At 35.1% G+C, this 21,626-nt stretch overlaps 1 protein-coding gene across 1 annotated transcript; it reads right to left on the reverse strand.

Moving 5' to 3' along the window:
- Positions 1 to 453: 453 nt before the first annotated feature.
- LOC115878079 lies at positions 454 to 21,470 on the reverse strand. Its single transcript, XM_030894432.1, has 6 exons — positions 21,150 to 21,470; positions 10,410 to 10,717; positions 10,137 to 10,355; positions 6,473 to 6,703; positions 6,188 to 6,349; positions 454 to 2,039 (listed from the first exon to the last, which is right to left on the reverse strand). Exons 1-6 carry the CDS (start codon positions 21,362 to 21,364, stop codon positions 1,834 to 1,836), a joined length of 1,341 nt encoding a protein of 446 aa, XP_030750292.1. The 5' UTR covers positions 21,365 to 21,470; the 3' UTR covers positions 454 to 1,833.
- Positions 21,471 to 21,626: the final 156 nt, after the last annotated feature.

A 21,626-nucleotide genomic window follows, 5' to 3' on the forward strand; every position in this document is an offset into this window, starting at 1 on the left:
TGTGTATGACTATTTTAGTAAATACCATTTTGATTTTTTGTTATTTATCACGGCCTACTAATAAGAAAATGATATATTTTAAATATTGCAGTAAATAGTAAAAATAAATATAGAGTGATATATATTTTTGAGAAGCTCATAGCAAAACAGATCATATGATTTATAAATATACAGGGTATTCCATTTGAAAAAACATAACTTTAGTTCATATTTTCAAAAATATTTTTTTGGTAGAAAAACAGACTACGCCACTGTATTCTACGTAAAAAGTTCTACAATAAGCAATTTTCGCCTTCTCGATACCTTTAACAATAACAGAGATACAGGGGGTGTTCCAAATTGCAAAATTTTTGAAAAGACCCTGTAGCTCAGAAATGAAGAGGGCTATGAAAATTTTGTTTACTGCATCTTCCGTTTGACGAAAAAGTGGGACAAGTTTGTGCAAACCGCACCCTTCTATCTTCACTAATAACGGAGATACCCTATGATTTCAACCAAAATGGGACATACTGTACATACCTACTTTAGGTTGTGATATACAAACAATTCTCAATTTTTTTATTCTAAGCGCTACAGATGCTCGAAGCATTATAACACCGTCATTCTATTATAAGTGTGGGTTACATGCATTCGTAATGCGTCGTCCATCATTGATTTTATGCCTCTTTATTGGTTTATTTCAAAAATGAGAGCTCATACTTAAATATGATTGGTGTGACGGAACGATGGACGAAGCATTACGTACGCATATAAACTCATCTTTAGTTTGTTAGAAAATTCTGTATAATAAAATCATCATCCTTCGTGATTTAACTATAGATATTTTGTAGCGGCTTTTCAGTCTAACACAATAAAGTATTTCCAACGAGTCAGGGAAGATTTTGACAGATGACAATTAAAAAATGACTGAAAATAAGGTTTTAATGGGAACTAAAATGACAGACAACAACTGTCACTGTCATGTGGCTCTCGTTGAACAGATTTTTGAATACAATACTGGTTCATGCTCCATGCTAAGCAGCACGTTTATAGTCATGCTTGACTGGGAGTATAGCAGAAATAAGATGTTGCAGTAAATTAAAATTGTATTTTTTTCCGTAATATATAGGAATACCATGAAGTACTAAAGTAGATACGTAATAATAAAGTTTTTTTTTAATAAAACGAAATAAAAGAACATATCAAAAATAAAGCAAAAAAAATTTAAATTTAAATCAATAAAACAAGTCCGAATTTTATAGGCTTGATTTTTGAAAATGGGACAATAAAAATTACATTCTTTAAATTAGAAGACAGAATTAGAAAAAAAACGAACACTGGCTTGAGGTAATAAAAATAAAGATAATGCATTTTTTATTGCAGTAGTGACAAATCTATACCAACCAAAAACCAAAATTTAAAACGATTTGGCGGGTAATAAGGGTAAAAATCACTACGACGACGAAATATAAAATATCGCGTATTAATCATACTTTAATCATACTATATCGCGTATTAATATATCCTCTACCTCGTTTCCGTTATGCATAAATGAAATTTGAGTATAGTTTTTACATAAAGTCTTAATATCACTTGACTAAAATTCAAATAAAACATGATTAAAATGTACAAATCAAGCATGAAATCAATAATATATATTCAAATATTTCAAACACGCTAGTGTTGATTGTCCCCCTTTATCCCATTTACTTATTACATACTTTTTTGTATTTAACCTAATTGTAATGAAAGTGCACTTGTAATATGTACATTATAATCAGAATTTATACAATAATTCTTTCAGTTCTTTACAAATTACCTACGCCCACACCTAAGTTACCTACTCTAGGTCCATTAAAAATAAATATCACTATTCCTCTTGCTTGGTGTTGAAGAAAAAACGTTTGAAGGATATTCACCTGTTTCGGATGTACAATACCCCGTATCAGTTAAATCACTACGAAACGTTTTACTTCGACACAGAGGGGCGCTTTCTTTGATTAAGTCTTCTGTTTTTAGTTCCTCAGTCTTGAAGCTTTCACTAAGTCTTTTCCTTTGTCCTGCAATTTTTTTAAATTATAATTAGAGACTTAGCATAGTTAAGAATCTGTAAAAAATACATATATTTTTCTTTTAACATATAAATAAGAAATATATGCATATACGCAATTGAGGGTTTTCAGGCTTGGGGAGCACAGGCATTGGAGATTGATGGAGGGGGATTGGGTATTGGAGAAAATTTAAGATTAAATAAACTAATCACATTTTATCATGCTATGATGTAGATACTTCATTTTTAGTTCACGTTATATTCCGTTTTCCTATAAATATTGATGGAGGAAAACGCCAAATCCAATAGTAAAATGATGTAGAATTGATTTTTTCTAACTTATTTACATACACACTGTATAGCAGGGTTGACATGATTTAAATCAAGTGATTTTTTTAATTTTAATCATGTGATTTAAATAAAAAAAAATAATTTTATTGAAACTTTATTATAAATCAAAAAATAACTGTAAAAGTTATTATTACCAAACTATAAAAAATATTTCTATAAAAAATATAACAGATAATAAATCGAAAAGTAATTGTAAATGTTATAAAACTATATAAAAATATATATTCATCAATTTAAATGTTGGGCCGATTTTTGAAGTAATTTCGTGTGAATCCATTAACCACTAAAGGCAGGAATTTATTTTAAAATTTATGTATAAATGACAAAAATTCGCTGTTCGAATACATATCATCCGCAGTCTAGTGCAGAACTAGGTTCTTCTGATATAGACACTAGGTATATCTTCATTCCCGAGAATCTATAATCGTTGTCAGGAAATATGTTGTTTTATATTTTTTTGAAATGGTTTATTTTTCCAAATTCTTACCGACATTTTGATCTGCAGTAAGTATTCTACACTTTGACATTAGATGATACTAATTTCATTCTCGATTTAAGACTATTTCCGAACAATAGTGTATTGTTTTATTAGGAGTAAAAAATATACTTTTTTTGATGATGCTGTTTTTGTTTTGATGCGGACCTTTGAAGAACCATCGTAAAGCTATTCCGACGTTACAAGGAAGCACAAAAAGTACATTTTTACTCCGAATAGAATATACTATTTTTTTAAAACAACAACAAATCATTTTTTAATCAATTTCAAACATTACAAATAATATAAACAGTAATCGAGCAACAATTTGTACACTCGTTAAATTTGACACTTAATATCAGTTTAATAATATATTTTTGTACTTTTGTGCTTAGGCGTAACAGTGCTTTACTTTTATACTAGGCGTTAAAATGACAAAAGTTAGTACTTTTGAGACGTTTGAAAAAATCCTTTTGATCTGAAGCGGGCGAATTTTTTGCGAAATATATTGGTGACCGATGTGGAAAAATGTCAAACGCATTGTAGAATGTTATCGATATCAAGCAGAGTTATAAAGATTTAGCCATTTAGGATAGGACTTTCATTGGAAATAAGTCCTGGTCATTTGAAAATCCGATTTAAATATTGTTTTGAATTAAAATCAAAAAAATCTGATTTAAATCAAATAAATCTGATTTTTTTGATTTTTTTTAAAAAATCATGATTTTTTCCAACCCTACTGAATAGTCTGTGAGATGTGATTTTAAAATGTCAAAAGAGTTTTTCAAACCCGAAATATATCCTTACTTATTGCCATTACTCGCTGACGAGTATTTGACACGCATCAGAAGATGGTCAAGCAAGGCGTTTCCTTTTATTAGCTTTTCTGTGACTGAAAAGCCCGATACGTGATGTTATCTCTCTTCCGCACTCCAGACATTCAAAAATCTAATTACTTTGTTGCCTCTTTACTTTTTGGTTGTCGTTGTTAACTGAGTTTACAATTCTCCTCCATTGCGTTCTATTGTGCGCTTCTTGCTCCCGCTGATGCTGCATACTTATCCTCTTTAAGTTTTCATGAAAAACATCCTTGTATCTTTTGAGTTGTCCACCCGGTTTTCTCTTACCCTCTACAAGTTCACCGTAAAGATTTGGGTAGGCGGTTTTCTTGCATCCTGCATACGTGGCCAGCCCATCTTAAGCGAGATTTAGTAATCATAACTTCAGCGCTCCCGCAGCTTGCTTTTTCAAGGATTGATACGTTTGAGACATGGTGGTACCATTTGATTCTTAACAGTTGTCTAAGGAAATATATCCACCGAATAAAAAAGATCCGCAAATCGCCTGCGCTATATGACGTCACCAGGTTTGTACATGAGAGTACTTTGGCCTAACAGAGGAAAACGACATTGAAATTTTAACCGTAGAGCTGAGTAGTTGCCCAGTAATATCCACTTACAAGCCTCCCAATGAAAAATTTAATTTTACTCCTCCAGAATATTTCCAGAATCAGAATACCCATTTTATTGTAGATGATTTTAACAGCCATAGTGGTGTTTGGGGATATGAGGATGATGATGCGAACGAAGAATTATCCTCAAAAGTTCATGAATACTTTAGACTATTTGATGAAAATCCGTTTAGGAGAGAGATACAATAGAATCAGGATCGGCATTATCTCAGGAATTTGTGAAAGCAAAACAAAACCGCTGGATTGAAACGTTAAACGGTATTGACATTAGTGATGGGAAAAACCGATTAATTTCAATAATCGAGTACTCGAGTATCAAGCGATTGCAATAACCGAGTGATCACTCGAGCGAAATATAGCTCGTATTTAAAAATACGGTTTTTGGTTTGGCATATTCTTTCGGTAATGAACGGCAAGTAGTAAGCGGCGAGCGATTCGCTTGATCGCCTGATTTAGTTTATTTCGAAGCATTGTCGATGTAGGTCGTAAAATGTTGTCTCTCAGATACGCAACGGATAAATATACCGGGTGCGTCTCAAAAGTGGATCACCCCTATAACTTTTTTATTTTTTTCAGATAAAACAACGAGATTTGGTATGTTAGTATATGACATAAATTAGGATTGATTGACTTATTCAATTGTTTTCGGTCACTTCCGGTTTCACCGGAAATGACTGCAACTTTTGATTTTTAAATCGCATCCTCGGTATTTTTTTACTTTATTCGGTAGAAAATGACTCTCTGAATAGAATGACATATCACATATCAACTTTTGACATTTTCGCATATGGTTTATTTGAAATTGTAACATGCGGTTCATAACGACAATTTGACTCGAAATACCAAGTGTGTGGTATCAAATTATTCGTAAAAAAATTCTTTTTCGAAATATGCTAATGATCCACCCTCGTTCATTAAAATCGGATTTCAATTTATTTCATTCTAGGATCGCTTGCGTTCGTCGCTTGGTACTCGTCACTTGCATCGCTCGTTCATAATCGAGCGATGTCAGTTATTTCAATAATCGAGTACTCGAGCGAATTTTCGCTCGAGTTATCCCATCACTAAATGACATGTTCAAAAACAGCAGAAAGGCTTGGCAACCGCTCAAGCGACTCAGTAATGATCCTACTGCACCCATAGTAAGACCAAATTAAGTGGCCGATCAGGTGCTACTGAATGGAAAACCGATAGAAGAAAGGATAAATTAAGGATAGTCCGACAACACCCAGAAACAAATGTTTTGTCCGCTTAGTTTACTAGCACTGTTTAAATACAAAACCAAAAGTATCTCCCCGCAATAATATTAATAATATTATTAGAAAGCTCACAAGTAACGGATGGGGTGCTCAACCAATAGTACTCAAAACACTGGCACTTGCATTATGCTATTCTGCTGCAGAATATGTCTGCCCTGTTTGGTACAGATCTGCTCATACCAATCATGTGGATATTGCCTTTACACGAGACATGTCGAATAATAACAGGATACCTAAAGGCCACGCCACCTACAAACTCTACAGTTTGGTAGGGATAGCCCCACCAGATATAAGAAGGGAAGCTGCCGCGAACACAGAGGGACATAAAAGTATATGCTGCTCATCCGTTGCATGGACATCAACGCTAATTTTTGGTCTGTTCATTTAATTTTTTACAGTTCTATGTTTGTAACTGTCTTGAATTTTATCTTTACATTTTTCTTCTGTTTGTCCTTATACATTTTGTCTTTTTTTATTAAAATTTTAATATATTTTTATATGCAACGCTTTTGGCACGAATAAATAAAATAAGACCTACATTGATATATCAATTTATTTAGTTCATATTGTTCTTAAGAACCTTAAGAGACATGGTGCATTACCTGTAAACATCCTAGAATGAGGTGTATTCGACGTTGAAACGTCCATTTGATCCGAATCTGCCGACGTAGATCCAAGAGATATCTGTGAGTATTCCATATTCCAGTTTAATGTAGTTTCTAATACAGGTTCCACAGTCCTGGGCAGTGGGGATATGTCAGTATCTATAAATAAGTAAAAACAGGTTTTAATTTAAGCAGGCATCTGTTAGATTCAATTATATTAATGAATATAAATATTCCAAATAAAGATACGGTGTTCCACTATTCCATTTATTACCTACTTACCAATTTCACAGCTGCTAGAAGACTGCAGACACTGAATATCAGGAACAATGAAACTAGCATCCACACTCATGTTATCTTGAAAATTTAATCTGCATGCCGACCGACACATTTTAGAGTCTGAAGTTGATGAACTCTTGGAAATAGGCGAAAGGTTGCAGTCTGCAAATTGAATCTTGTCAAATGGACTTCCGAAATCTTTCTTTGATGGAGAAAATGAAATTGGCGAAAACCCTAAAATATATATCCTATTTATAGTATTGGAAAAAAATAATTATAAAACATTTAAATAGACTACTATAACTATTTTTTAACCCTCAACTGGCGTGGTGGGGTCTAGCGGACCCCAAGCACTATTTAAACCTCTGTAAAATGTTTACGTTTAAGAATTAGGCCTCGCCGCGCCATTTACCTTTAAGTTAGGGTACCAATATGCAACTGTTAAGGGCGCACTTGATTTTATCAAGTATTGTTCCTACCAGCGGCGGCCAAAGTTTCACTGGGGTCTGTGTGGCACCACCACGCCGAGAATATTTCTTTATTAGGATGGTGGGTAGTCTAAAAAGTGTGCCTCACTGGGACGCTAATTTTGAGGAAGCATTAATTGAGTGGTTTGAATAAAGAGGCTTAAGTGAAATGAAGATCATCGAGACACTGATTTTTCTCCGAAAAGTAACCATAACTCCGATTCTGAATCTCTTACTTATAGAAGAGAGAAAATTGAATAATCAATACCAGAAAAGAAAGAGGTGTGGTATATGTCAACCATATGTCAACGAAGAAATTACAAAAAACAAAAATCTCATGAATCAAATGTGCACGATCCATGTGCGGCAAATGCAGATCCTATATTAGCATGAACTGTATTTGAAAAAAGTATGTATGTACATTCAAGGTTTGCAGTTTTGTTGACAATAATTTATGTTTATTACTTTAGCTTCACATTTCAGTTGTTTGTACGTTTAATAATACGGTAAAATCATAAAATATATGTTTTTAATTTTTATGGATTTCTTAGTCAAGTTATATTTCTGTTGTCAAAAATGCGTTTTATTTTATTTTTGTGTCCGTTCTTATTAATTTGTTAAAAATTAATGAATTTGTTTGCTCACAAGTTTGAATATATTGTAAACAGTGTTAAAATAACAAGCTTTTTATAAAATCCCTTCATCGTGTATTTTTAACTGAAAAAAAATTGGGGTCCGTCAGACCCTAGAACGCCATAAGCGGTACGAAAAACCTTACCACGCCAGTTGAGGGTTAAAACATTATGCAAAAACCAAAATAGTGTCTTTGTAAAGAAATTAGGACCTATATTTCATATCAATTAATCTTTTAGTTACGTAATCGAGGGCGTGGTTTTTAAATTCATTTGTTTGCCAACCATGGACATATTCGGCGCCGTGCTGACTAACTGGAATTTAAATTTCGCGCTGGCGATTCAGGTGATAGCTCTGCTGTAAAAAATGTCAAGTTGCCGCATTTATTTATTTATTTCCTGACATTGTCATTCGTTTTGACACTTTAGTTTTGTACTACGAGTTTTTGTTTTAAATAAATAGTGTTGTGATACTTTAAGCTTGAAAATGTTTATTAGTAGACCTTGCAGCCGAACATTGTTCTTTTTAGAACATCTTTTAATGCGAAGTGTACAAGATAGCTTAATAGCCGTAAAAAACTCATCGCAACTCTATTACAATATTTTGAAGGGGAAAGCGGTAGTAATGGCCCTTTATGCCTCTTAAGTGCTGTTAACAAGGAGAGTTTTGTTGATGTAAATAATAACTGTTTATATTTGCGTGCATAGAAATCGGCCCAAGGCAAACTAAATAAACAAAGTTAATAACTATATATTTTTTAGAATCTATTTGTCAGATTAAGAAAAAATATATGCTGTTTGAAAGACAATTTCATATTCTTTGAAAAGAGTTTAGAGATATTAATTTGTATTTTGGTTTATTTGGATTAAAATTATTAAATTAATGCAGGAAACCAATTATCGTTTTTTATTACTAAGAGGTATGTTATTATTTATTTATTTATTTATGGACTAAACTAAATTTTCAATAATGTGTATGACCCCCTCTTGCTCTAACAACATCTCTCATACGATTTGGCATAGATTCGATCAAATTTGATATTGTTTCTTGTGGGATGTTAAGCCACTCTTCCTCTACTGCAACAATGAGCTCGGGGATAGATGTTCGGGCTCTTCGTCTAGCACGAATTCTTCGTTTTAGCTCATCCCATAAATGTTCTATCGGGTTTAAGTCTGGACTGCATGCTGATCATCATTCCATGATCAGAAACCGACTTCTGAAATGTAATCGTGTACGATTCTTGATGTGTGTGCCCTCGAATTGTCATGCATAAAAGTGAATTCGTTTCCAATGTAATCGACGTAAGGTACCACCATAAACTGCAAAATTTCATCAATATACCTAGCACCAGTTAAACCTCCTCTCCCGTGCCGACGGTCGCCCCAACGGAAGAAAACTGGGTCGGTTCGCGCAGTCATAGAAATTGCACCCCAGATCATGCAGGAACCATCTCCATAAGCAATCCGCTCCTCAATGCAGCATTCTGCGAATCGCTGACCTGGCCTCCGGTACATTTTTCTTCTTCGGTCGCTACCATAGAGGCATATCCCGGTCCCATCTGGGAATAGAACAGATTCCCATTTTTCTAGTGTCTAATACAATGTTCCCGTGCAAAACGCAGGCGTGCTTGACGATGAGCTGGGGTAAGTCTTGGACCAATTGCAGGTGTTTTGGGGGTCATGTTACTTTCCTTCAATCTTCGTCTTACTGTCCACTGACTAATAATCACCTGTTGTTGCACCTGAATAGCATTAAGACGCCGATTTCTTAACCTTGTTGACACAATACAGCGGTCATCACGATCTGTTGTATATCTCTTTCTACCAGTTTCACGTCGCCTACGAAAGAATCGGGTCTCCTCATATCGTTCACACACTCTTTGAACCGCTCCGCGTGTCATATGTAGTTGCCGAGCTACAGCTCTCTGTTTAAGTCCATTTTCGATTAAAGCGATTACTTGGGCGGCTTTTTCCGGTGATGTATGCATTAAATTGAAACACTAATCAAACAATGAAACACAACTAATTAAAGAATAAAAGAACAATGTGAAAATTTCGATTACAAATGTAGTAATTGCAATCGCCACAACACTAATACCTTTCATTGTTCTGTTACTACGCATATAAACGATAAGTACTCTGGATAAATTTATACTCATATTAAAGCATGTTAAATTGTCTTTGAAACAGCTCATATTTTTTACTTGCTCTGATAAATAGATTCTAAAACATACAGTTAAAAACATACGATTTCTATGCACGTAAGTTTATATTTATAATTTATTTATTTTTGATTCCTAAAATATTTTGATTAAAAGAAAATATATAAAATTGGGCAACGCTGTGCCGGTGAAGCTTAATCACGCAACTAAAGCTCCGTTCTCAGAACTGCGACTGCAGCCAGCGACACGACAAAAGAACCAATCAGATTTGTACAAAATTCAAACAGCTGTCAATTTTAAATTTAGTACAGCTCCCATTGGTTGTTTGAAATGTCAAACTGTGTCGCCCGCGATACGACGTCGTTCTGAGAACGGGGTTTAAAACTTTATTTGGTATGAACTGTACCTGTAGATAAAGCAGGGGATGAGTGACTGGATACTCCATCTTGCAAATTATGACTGGATTCGTCAAAATTATCCTCATAATCAAATAATTTTTTATAAAGCGAATTGTTTCTTAAATTATCTTCATTACTTTGACAGTCTTGGCTCAGATATGGTTTCAAAGCCTCTTCTAAACTTGACGGCAGCACGGGAGGAAGAGCTAATAAAGTCTGAGTTGAATCTACCAAAAATAACTTTTAGTTTTATTGTGATATAATTTAGTTATAATTATTACTTTCACTTTTCCCATTTTTACTAAACGATTGATGAAGTGAGTGCTTTTCTTCTACAATATAATCTTTTAATGAAGAAACAGTAGATGGTTTTATGTGAAGTGGACTAGGGACAATTTCCTTTTCACAGAAGAATGTTTCGATTTTTTCTTGAACTACAAGGTCCAGTTTTGGATCGTCCGAATTAAATACATGTTGACTTATGGTGCTCTCATCGATCTCGGCGGGTTTAAGATTTGCAATCTCTTCAATGGTCCATTTAAACTTGTGTTCGACATTAGGTGAAGAAGTCTGAGCAAAAACGTTTGGACTGTAAATAGAAAAGTTAAAATTAATAATAAATCACACAGAGTAGCAATAATTACTACTATGCTCCTGGAAGAGAAAAATACAGTGTCCCTGAAATAAAAGTTAATATTTCTGAAACTACCAAATCGTATTTAATGATATCTGGTGCCCGGTGGCGTAGAGGTACAGGCTCTCGTTTACCAATCTCAAGGTTGTGGGTTCGAATCCTACACCCGGCATTTCATCAGTCGACTATTTTTATTAAAATAAAAATAGTTTGGGTACCTAGGTCGACTCAGCCTTAAATGAGTACTTGGGATTCACAATAGTAGTATTCACAATAGGCGGTTGAAGCGTAGTGCTAGCCACATTACCTTTCTTGTATACCGAACGGCTCTAGTATGGCAAGCTGTACCTTGCTACTTCCAAGGCGTTAAACGCTATATACGGAAGCTATTATTATTTAACATATTCCATGTTAAATAATAATAGCTCCCGTATATATTCTTCCATGGAGGAGGTGGATCATGGCGGTTGAAGTTCTCCGGTAATTATTGACTAAGTCCAGTTCCCGGCCTGGGATCAAAGCAACTTAGTTCAACACTTTGCGAAGGATGTCATCTTTTTTCCTCTTTTATGTACTCACTCAGTCCCATGATTGCAGTTTCAAATGCTTCCTCAAGCTCTAGCAAACCTCTTCCTCCATCAGCTTAGTCTTCTCATATAGATCCTATCAACATTGTCTTTTGGGTGGTGAATTTTCCCTGAGGTAAATAGTTTTCTAGTCTTTCTGTCAATTTTCTTTATCTCTTCTTTTGGCCATTCCACTAAACCAAAACTGTAAGTCATTACTGGAATTGCTATTGTGTTTATAGCTTTTATTTTGTTTTTTGCACATAATTCTGTGTCAAGCACTTTTTTGATTCTCCTATAATATTCTTTCCTTAATTTATTATTCTTCTAAGCCTAAGTGTTGTCGATTTCGTCTGGATCTTCTAAGCCTAAGTATTTGTAAAGTTTCCTCTGGATCCAAATTTTATTTCAAGTTCTATGTTCGATTCTACTTTTATGTTCTTACTTTTTGTCAACTTCCCCTTCATGAATGTAGCTGTGGCGCACTTGTCTAAACCAAACTCCATATTGATGTCTTGGTTGAATGTTTTGACAATTTTGAGCATTTGTTCCATTTCCTTTTCTGTTTTTGTAAATAGTTTCAAGTCATCTAGATATAATAGGTGGTTTATCTTAACATTGCAATCTATTTGATACCCAAGGTTTTTCTTTTTCAGTAAGTTAGTAAGGGGTATGAGAGCTACGCAGAATAACAAAGGTGATAGGGAGTCTCCCTGAAAAATTCCCCTCTTGATTGCAATGTTATTAACATCGAGTTCTCCTTCAGAGTAATAAAGTTTTATATTTGTTTTCCATTTCCCCATAGATGACTTTATAAATGCTATGATTTCTAAACTTATTTTATATGTTTGCAGAATTTCGATTATCCAGGTGTGTGGTAGGCTGTCAAAAGCTTTTTTGTAGTCAATCCACGACATGCATAGATTCTTCTTCTGTTTCTTTGCTGAGTCCATTATGATCTTACTAAGAAGGAGTTGGTCTTTGCATCCTCTTGATCCTTTTTTGCATCCTTTTTGCTCAGGTGGGAGTATATTATTTTTGTTTAAGTGATTATAGATTCTATTGCTTAGTGCTTGAGTCATAATTTTGTACAAGGTAGGAAGGCAGGTGATAGGCCTGTAGTTTCTTGGGTCTTTTGTGTTGTTCCCTTTTGAAAGTAGTATTGTTTTTCCAGTTGTTAGCCATTCAGGGGTGTTTTCAGGATTTTTATGTGCTCCTGTTATGTGAGTGTGCAGTGATGTTAATTGTTTGATCCAGAAATTGTGAACTTTGTCTGGGCCCGGTGATTTCCAATTGTGGGTTCTTTTGATGGTAGCAATGATTTCGTCATTTTCCAGATCTTTCCATTCATCCTCATTTATGTGTTCTTGATCTATCTTTTCTGTTGTATCCAGCTTGCATCTTTGTTATGTGTCCAATATTCAATATTCAAAATATTGCCTCTTCAAATATTCCCCGCCAGAAGCATTCTAATTCATCTGGGTAAGGTGTCTCTTTTATTTCGTTATTGTTTACTTTATTTAGGTTACTTCGATAGAACTTTTTCATATCTTCATTGAACATTTTATTTTGACGATATTGATCACTCCTTTTTGTGTATCTACGGAGGCGTTGTGCTTTTGCTTGCAATTTCATTTTCAGTTTAGTCACTAGCTCCTCAGTGGTCTGATATCCATATTTCCTGAATATTACAATAGTCTTATTCATTACTTTTTTTGTGGATACTCCTTTTTTGTATTCTTCCAGAATTGCTATCTCCGTTCGATAAGTTTCTATGGTTTTTTAATTCGGATTTTCCATCTCGGTTCTTTGTATTTTGCCACATTGACTTTTGTGCAGTCCGCTTCTCCTCCTATGGTTGCTGCTATAGCATATAATAGGTTGTTGATTTCTGATAAATTTAAATCGCACATATCAGTTATTCTACTTACTGCTTTATTTCCGTCTTAAGTCGTTGTTGACTATTACTTTATTTAGATTGTTTCTTTCTTCAAATTTAAGTTTTTCTATTTCTTGGAGTTTGTCAATAATAGTTTTTCCATGTCTAATACTTCTTTATCTTCTTCAATATTTCTGTTGTTTTTGGATTTTTCTTGATCGACTATATCTTCGGTTACTGCGATGGACGTTTCTTCTGTATTTTCAGTTTGGTTTGTATCAGTCATATCATTTAATTCTATGTCGTTGGTTTGAAGACTTTGCTGGTCTTCCAAGGTTTCTCGATTAATTCTTATGTTTTCTTTCACTTCCTGTTCAATTGTTTGTAACTCAATACTGGTTAACTTTTTATTTTTAACTATGAAGCGCCGTTGGTTAGCTAGAGTGTTGGCATTCATTTTTGGAAAAGCGGCCGGATTTCTTTCTCTCCATATCTCAAATGTCCTCTGTGTCACGTTTCGGGTTGTTCTATTCCGAATAGCGTATTGATAGCATCGTATCACTTCCTTATAATCTTCGATCCTCCATTTTTGTCGAGAATTTGTTGATTCATCAGAGGATGGTGTTGTGTTAGACAGGCCAGGTTGTGACAGGGTCAGTGTTTGGTTGCCGTCTACACTTGAAGATTGATTGCTGTTTTGAGTGTTTGGAGGGTTTCGCATGACGACGACCTGGGCTACCTCCTCACCCCTGCCGAGCGCGACACGACTGATATGTGAATCAATGGTCCCGTTTACGCTGTTAAGATTATCCGAGGCTAGGTTAATTATTTTCTCCATCATAATGGGTATTTGGTTGTGAATATGCTTCACGAGCAACGTGCATCAGCCGCTCACTCTGAGATCAGACGCTGACCAGGGAGCTGCCCATTCTGGGTGCAGACGCTTCTGGATTTGGTTCCTTTTTTGTTTAAGGTGGTGGGAAAACCTCCTACATCTTTTTCCTTCCCAGTGTGTCTCCAAGATGTCAGGAGGAGGATTGCATTTCGGAAAATAGAAGGAAGTAAGGGATATAATGGTTAGAATAGGTAAGTATTGCGGGTAAGTACCAGGACAGGGTCTAGGGACAGCGAAAAGCTGGCGTTACTGGCTGTACCGATTCCGCATACGATAGCGGTAGGTATACTGCTGGCTGCATTACCCTTGCCGGCCAGACATTACTATTATTATTATGATATCTAAGATTATGTAAAATGATCCGAAAGGAAGTCAAAAATGCAATAATATACAGGGTGTGTCTCAAAAGTGACTCACCCCTATAACTTTTTTATTTTTTCAGTTAAAAAACCGACATTTGGAATGTTAATATTACATAAATTAGGAATGATTGACGTATTCAGTTGTTTTTGACCACTTCCTGTTTCCGGAACTGACAACAACTTTTGACTTTGAAATGACACCCTCGGTATTTTTTTTTACTTTATTTGATAGATATAATTAAAAATACGATTTGGGCATCTTTTAAACGGCCAGGACAAGACACGAAAAACACGATCAAATCTATTTTTCCAATTCTAATTGCTTATTTCCAATTCTAGATGCATATGAAAGCATCAGAATTAATAAATGTAAAGATAGTATGAACAGAGACAACGGTCCAATTCCTTCAAGTTCTTTGTTCCTACTACTCTAGTGGCTGAAATCTAACTGTTACGCTCGGTGGGCTCTGACTCGGTTGGCTAGATCTTGTCACGCCCACTCTATGCCCACTGAGCGAGTATATAAACGGTCCAATTGTAGATTGTATTTTAGTTTATAATCATCTGCTGATGATGCTAACATGGTTAGCGAAACGCGCGTCCAGTGTAAAAGCAAAAGTGTTTTGGTGTATTGTGGTGATTTAGTGTTTTATTTTGCAATTCTAATTGATTAAAATTAGTGTTTTTAACACAGCCATGGCACTCTAGATTGAAATTTAAAATACGATTTTCTTTAAAGTGAAAATGTCAAAAGTTGACATATGATATGTCATTATATTCAGAATGTCATTTTCTATTGAAAAAAGTGAAAATATACCGAGGGTGCCGTTTAAAAACCAAAAGTTGTCATCTTTTCCGGTAAAACAGAAAGTGACCAAAAACAATAATTGAATACGTCAATCAATCTTAATTTATGTCATATACTAACATACCAAATCTCGTTTTTTTATCTGAAAAAATAAAAAGTTATAGGGGTGAGCCACTTTTGAGACACACCCGGTATAGGGTGTTCCATTTAAAAAAATCATCCTGATCCACTCACACTTTTGAGCCAGCTTTGAGCCATCCTGTACAAGTTAAAATATTTTCCTGATGGGATGTATGTACATCCTAATAACATACTTTCGTTTTGCACACAAAATTCCTATTTTTTTTTATTATAGAAGCTACAGATGCCCGACGCACCGTTGCCGGACCCGTATAAAGTAGTAGGAACGACTTTGGACCGTGGTAACCCCTATTTGCAGCCACTTTTTGATTGGTACCTTCTTAAAAGTATATTCGCCTATTCACAACCCTGTTACTCCACCTATGTATTCCCCTCCACTCTTTGTATTCTCCCCTATTCATAAATATATGTGTAAAAATTAGATTTTGATTAACATAATGAGCGCAATAATCCTGCAGTCGGATCTTAGATTATAATAGCAGAACAAAGGCCAAAAAATCAGGGGATGAAATAAGCTTTTATCGGTTACAAATAACTCTGCCAAGTATGGATCCAGAACTTCCTCTAGGACATGCAAGACCTTGTCTTGCATCTGAGGGGAATCCCCTCTGGCACTTTAGCTGGGTCTAAGGAGCATCTCATTGTCTTGTCCCTGGCTGTAGTGTCGTGGCCAGGGAATTGCACCAAGATGTACACACATGGCCAAAATTATTTCCATATAACGATATTTTTATTTTATTTTGGACCTAATATGATTCGTTTTATATTTTTGGACATATTGGCTTACTACACGACTAACTAATATAAAATTAAAAATCTAAGTACAACTAGGCTGTTATTATAATTTTATTTCATAATGAGTAAAAATCAACAAAAACAAATTTCATTCTAAACAGAAAATATTGAAAATAATTTTAATTATTTCTCACAACTAATAGTCTGTATTGCTTCCTCGAGCCTCAATGCAAGCTGTGAGATGACGTGGCATGTTCTCAATTAAGTTGTCCAGAAGATGTTGAGGAATGGCTTCCCATGTTTCGCGCGCAGCAATTTTCAATTCATCTAAGATACGGGGGGGATCATTCCTTTTGGCAATATGGCGTTTTAGCATGTCCCAAGCATGCTCGATCACATTCATATCTGGAGACATCGGTGGTCACCAGTTTTCTTATACCCTCTTCCTCACAAAATTCGCGAACCGCAAAAGTGCGATGGGGAGGAGCATTATCGTCCATGTAAACAAATTCATTCCCCACTGCCCCTCGAAATGGACGCACAATGGGCTCTAAAACGTCTCTAAGAGATGAGGGTGCATACACACTATCCTAAAAACGGCGTATCGGCGTAACGGCGTAACGACCTTGAATCGATTTCCAGTAATTCTATTGCCTGAAAAATTCATCTGTCAGAAATTTTATCTGTCAAATTCATCTGTCGAAAATTTCAGCCAATAGAATTACTGGAAATCGATTCAAGGTCGTTACGCCGATACGCCGTTTTTAGGATAGTGTGGATGCACCCTGAGACACCTGTCATTGTGCCATCAATAATGACAAGAGGAGTTCGAGCTCCGTGCATTATACCTGCCTATACCATAAAGCTTCCCCCTTGAAACGGGACACGGGGTTGAGCTGCATTCAAGCGTGCTCGTCTTCCAGATGCTCTCCAGACCAAAGGTCGTCGCGAGTTTGACACTAGGCCTATTCTTGTTTCATCACTAAACATGACGAAATTCCAATTAGGTCCATTTGTTCTCATCTCCTCAGCCCATTGTAGTCGCGTAATTTTGTGCTGTAAATTAAGCTTCGGAACACATAAAGGCCTCCTTAAATGTAATCCTCTGTCATGGAGTCTTCTTGCTATGGTCTTTCTTGAAACATTTACTCCTTCAAGGCGAGCTAACTCATTTTTAATAGCAGTACTAGAAAGCAGAGGATTGCGTCGTGCAATTAGGAATATTTGACGGTCTTGCACAGCAGTAGTAACTCTCTTTCAGGCCGGTCTGTAACCTCGTTTATCTCCCTGAATTTTTTTAATATTCGCGAAACATCGCTTTGGTTAACTCCTACAATTTGAGCTATTGCAACTTGCCGGTAGCTACTATTCTGGCTCTATTAAACTGAATACTGTTTCTAGGCATTTTAAGGCCAAAACAATGGTCAAATTTCTTCTGAAACCCAAGAGACCACAAATCGAAATGTGCAAGAATTTGTAATAATATTGGGTCTGAATGATAAACATTTATTATTATCTTATCTTATTAGATTATCAAAGCTATGTATAAAAAAAGATTCTTTAAATTCCTTTCCGTATATTTTTAAACGAGATATGCAATAATTTTGGCCATGTGTGTATAACAATGCCGGATAGGACTACCCTATCCGTCATACCAGGCACCCTCTACTGCCTGTGGTCATATATCACGGGTAGAGGGAGTGGAGGGTCTTAATTTAACCGCCCGGACCAAGAGGAGATAACCTCACCAAAAACCTAAATCCTATGATGGCGTGACCAGGTCAATGGGATGCGTGGCTAGATAGAAGACTAGCCTCTACTGGTATCAACCTTGGTGAACCAGGGGGTAACCGGGGTAACCCATTGTATTCTCGTCTCCCTTATGTCCCCCTCTGTAGAAGTGGACCGACTAACCCTTGGGGCAGTGACGTAACTACCGGTGTTCAAACGTGTTCCTGTTGCATGCCTTACAAATTCATATTGAACAATTTGTTACTGTAAAATACAAACTACAACCAAAAAGTAGAAATTTGCTACAACTACACATATGCTTATTTTCTCATTATTCTAATTGATAAGCATTACTAACTGGATTAGAAAACTTTATTTTTGTTCATTTCCTTACTTCTTACTACATAACGATTTTTTCCTGCTGCTAAGTTTCAATTTGGTCTCAAATGGCGGTGTACGAAGTGTCTCTGAAATAAGCAACTCTTTTGATTTTGTGGAACAAATTTATGTGAATTTTGCTCAGAGTACGAATATATTTATGGAAGATACTTGAAAAGATATGTTCAAAACCTAGATCTAGACAGAGCTGCAAGCTCATAGAAATCTTAAGTCTTTTTTGATTTTGTCGAAAAGTAACGAAAAGTGGAAAGTAACTTTAAAATTTTAGAGAAATCTGTACTTTCCAACTATTTCGATGCAGAAATGCAATAGGAAGCAAAGATGCTTAAGATGAAAGGTTGCATAAAAATTTGTTAAAATCTGTTCTAGGAGTATGAAATTTTGCACGGAGGCATCTTGGGTGACGTAATTGAGCACTAAGGGGCGATTTTTAGAACTTCGCCCTGTAAGGGAGTGAAATGAGTGGTGGATTTCTGTATACAAAAAATTGGCGCCGGGGGGGCACGTATAGCCGCCCATACTTGATATTTTTAGCCGACCATACCAACAGGTATGGTAGGTTATTAAGATCGGCAAAAAAAAGTTTTTTTAATTTCACTCAAAATTTTAATTAGTTATTTGGGTCATAAATGACCTAAATACAAAATATTTTCCGTCCGTCTGTAACGCGATAACTCAAAAACTGCTAAACCGATTTTAACCAAATTTGGCACAAAAATACTGTGGCACCCGAGAAACTGGCCATTAGTTTTTGGTGGGGGTGAGGGGTTGGTAAAAGGGTATGGGAGGGGGATAAAATTTTTAAAAACTCCAAAATTACAGTAGCTAGGGAAACGCGGTTTTCAATTTAAGATTAGGAATAATATTTGCAACAAAATTCGTAATTCGTAATAACATCAAAATCAGTCAAAATCACAGTTTTTGAAATAAAACAAAATTGGAAAAATTCCTTTACTTTGAAGCTAAAAGAACTGCCTACCAACTTTTTATTAACATATTTTAGTATGGGCGGCTAAACGTGCCTCCCGGCGCCAATTTTTTTTATCTCAAAAACTGCGACTTTGACTGATTTTGATATTACAAATTTTTTTGCAAATATTATTCCTAATCTTAATTGAAAACCGCGTTTCGCGAGCTACTGTAATTTTGGAGTTACAATTTTTTAAAATTTTTAGCCCCCTCCCATACCAACCCTCACCCCCAACAAAAACTAATGGCCAGATTCTCGGGTGCCACAGTATTTTTGTGCCAAATTTGGTTAAAATCGGTTTAGCGGTTTTTGAGTTATCGTCTTACAGACGGACAGACAGACAGACACCATGAAACTATTTTGTATTTAGGTCATTTATGACCCAAATAACTCATTTTGAGTGAAATTAAAAAAACTTTTTTTACCGATCTTAATAGCCTACCATACCTGTCGGTATGGTCGGCTAAAAAAATCTGTCCTGGCAGTATAAAATTTTGCACAGGGGTTCCTTATGTGGCGTAATTGAACAGTTAGAAGCTATTTTCGGAAATTTATCTCCTTTATCTCCTTTACCTTCTTCGGATGAAAATGGGAGTGAATTTTGTATAATTTTCTTTAAAAATAGTCTTAAAAAAAGATCCAAAGACCTTTAAAATTAGTAGTTATAAAGAGTACTTAGAATCGACCCCTCATTTCATCCCCTTAGGGGATAAATTTTGAATTTGAATGATGTATACAGAAAAATTTAAATCTCTCCTAGCAGTATGAAATTTTGCAGAGGCCTAATTGAACAGAAGCGATTTTCGGAAATTCATCTTCTAAGGGGGTGAAACTGATTGTGAAATTTTGTATATTTTTTTAAAAATAGTCCTAGGGGTATGATATTTTGTATAGAGAGAGGTTCCTTAAGTGGCCAAACTTAGTATTTAGTCGCGATTTCTTGGAAATTCACCTCCCAAGAGGGTGAATATAAAGGGTGAAAGTTGTCTCAAAAAACTGTTAAACGCGGTTTTGGAAGTATGAAATTTTGCGTAGAAGTTCCTTAGGTAACGTAATTGAACAGTAAGGGGCGATTTTTAGAAATTCGCCTTTTAAGGGTGCCAGATGAGGGGTGAATGTTCAGAAAAATATTTTTTTAAGAGTATGAAAATTTGCACAGAATATTGTGTCTTTAAGTGATGAAAGTAAGTACTCAAAAACGATTTTTTGAAATCCATCCCCTAAGAGGGGGAAATTTTATACAAGTGAACTTTTGGATATTTGTACAAAAAATTGTAACGGTTCTAGAAGTATGAAATTTACACACAGAGGTCCATTAAATGAAAAAACGTAAGTACTGAGAATCTATTTTTGAAAATATATCCCTTAAGTATATGTATTTTTAATAATATCTCTTTTTTTTAATGAAACAGGGGTGGGTCATTAGCATATTTGGAAAAATCATTTTTATCAATACTTTGGTACCACACACTTGGTATTTCGAGTCAAATTGTAGTTCTGAACTGCATGCTACAATTTCAAATAAACCATATGCAAAAATGTCAAATCTTGACATCTGATATGTCATTCTATTCAGAGTGTTATTTGCTTGCTATATCTGATAAGGGGTTTTCGGAAACTGTGATTTGATTGATAGGATTATATTATTATAATAAATTTCTAAATGAAACATTTAATTCAAGATATGATGGTTTACTGATACAGATTATTATCTCTTGTAGAAAATCTTAAAATACCCATTTACTACACCACCACTACTTTGCGAGCACAAAATTATTATTTCTCTACAACATGTTTAAGACATAAAACATTTTAGGAAACTTTATATACTTTTTACTTTAACTACTGAATATAATTATTATACACTGGATTTATTAAACTAATTTTCATAACTAACTTACCTAAATGTCGGAAGATGTAACCTATCTATTAAGTGTGAATCGAATGGATTAATAATTCTTGCAAATCTAGATGGTGGAGTAGAAAAACTTGGCATAGTTCTAAAAGGACTATTTGTTGTACCTACACCATGACAATTTTTTCTATTAAATATAGCAATTTCAGACTTGGGTGTGATGTGTTTCTCTGCATTTTCAGTTATTTGTCTAAAATCCATCTAGGAATCTAATTAATTATCACAGGTTTTAAATTATTTCATCTAAAATCAAAAAAACGAAAGCAAATGACCGTTACCAGCGATGTTTTTAATTTTGAAAGTCAACTGAAGTCAACTAAATTTAATCTTCTTTTACTACTTTGGGCTCTCTAGCACCCCTAGCACCTACTCTGTGGTAAGTGGGTAAAATCCTTTTTAAAGGCCTTAGCTGCTAGGACTATCCGGCGAAGACCTTGTTCTCAAAATTCTTGAATAAAATTTT

Source organism: Sitophilus oryzae, unplaced genomic scaffold, assembly GCF_002938485.1.
Source record: "Sitophilus oryzae breed Bouriz unplaced genomic scaffold, Soryzae_2.0 scaffold_1500_pilon_pilon, whole genome shotgun sequence".
NCBI classification, from domain to species: Eukaryota; Metazoa; Arthropoda; class Insecta; order Coleoptera; family Curculionidae; genus Sitophilus; species Sitophilus oryzae.

What these genes read in the sequence shown, in the direction of transcription:
- LOC115878079 (XM_030894432.1), bottom strand. Translation starts at nt 21,364, where the DNA reads ATGGATTTTAGACAAATAACTGAAAATGCAGAGAAACACATCACACCC. An exon ending in ATCCCCTGCTTTATCTACAG is followed by an intron (nt 6,704 to 10,136) that starts GTACAGTTCATA and finishes TATATATTTTAG; the next exon opens with GGTTTTCGCCAATTTCATTT. An exon ending in TTCTAGCAGCTGTGAAATTG is followed by an intron (nt 6,350 to 6,472) that starts GTAAGTAGGTAA and finishes ACTTATTTATAG; the next exon opens with ATACTGACATATCCCCACTG.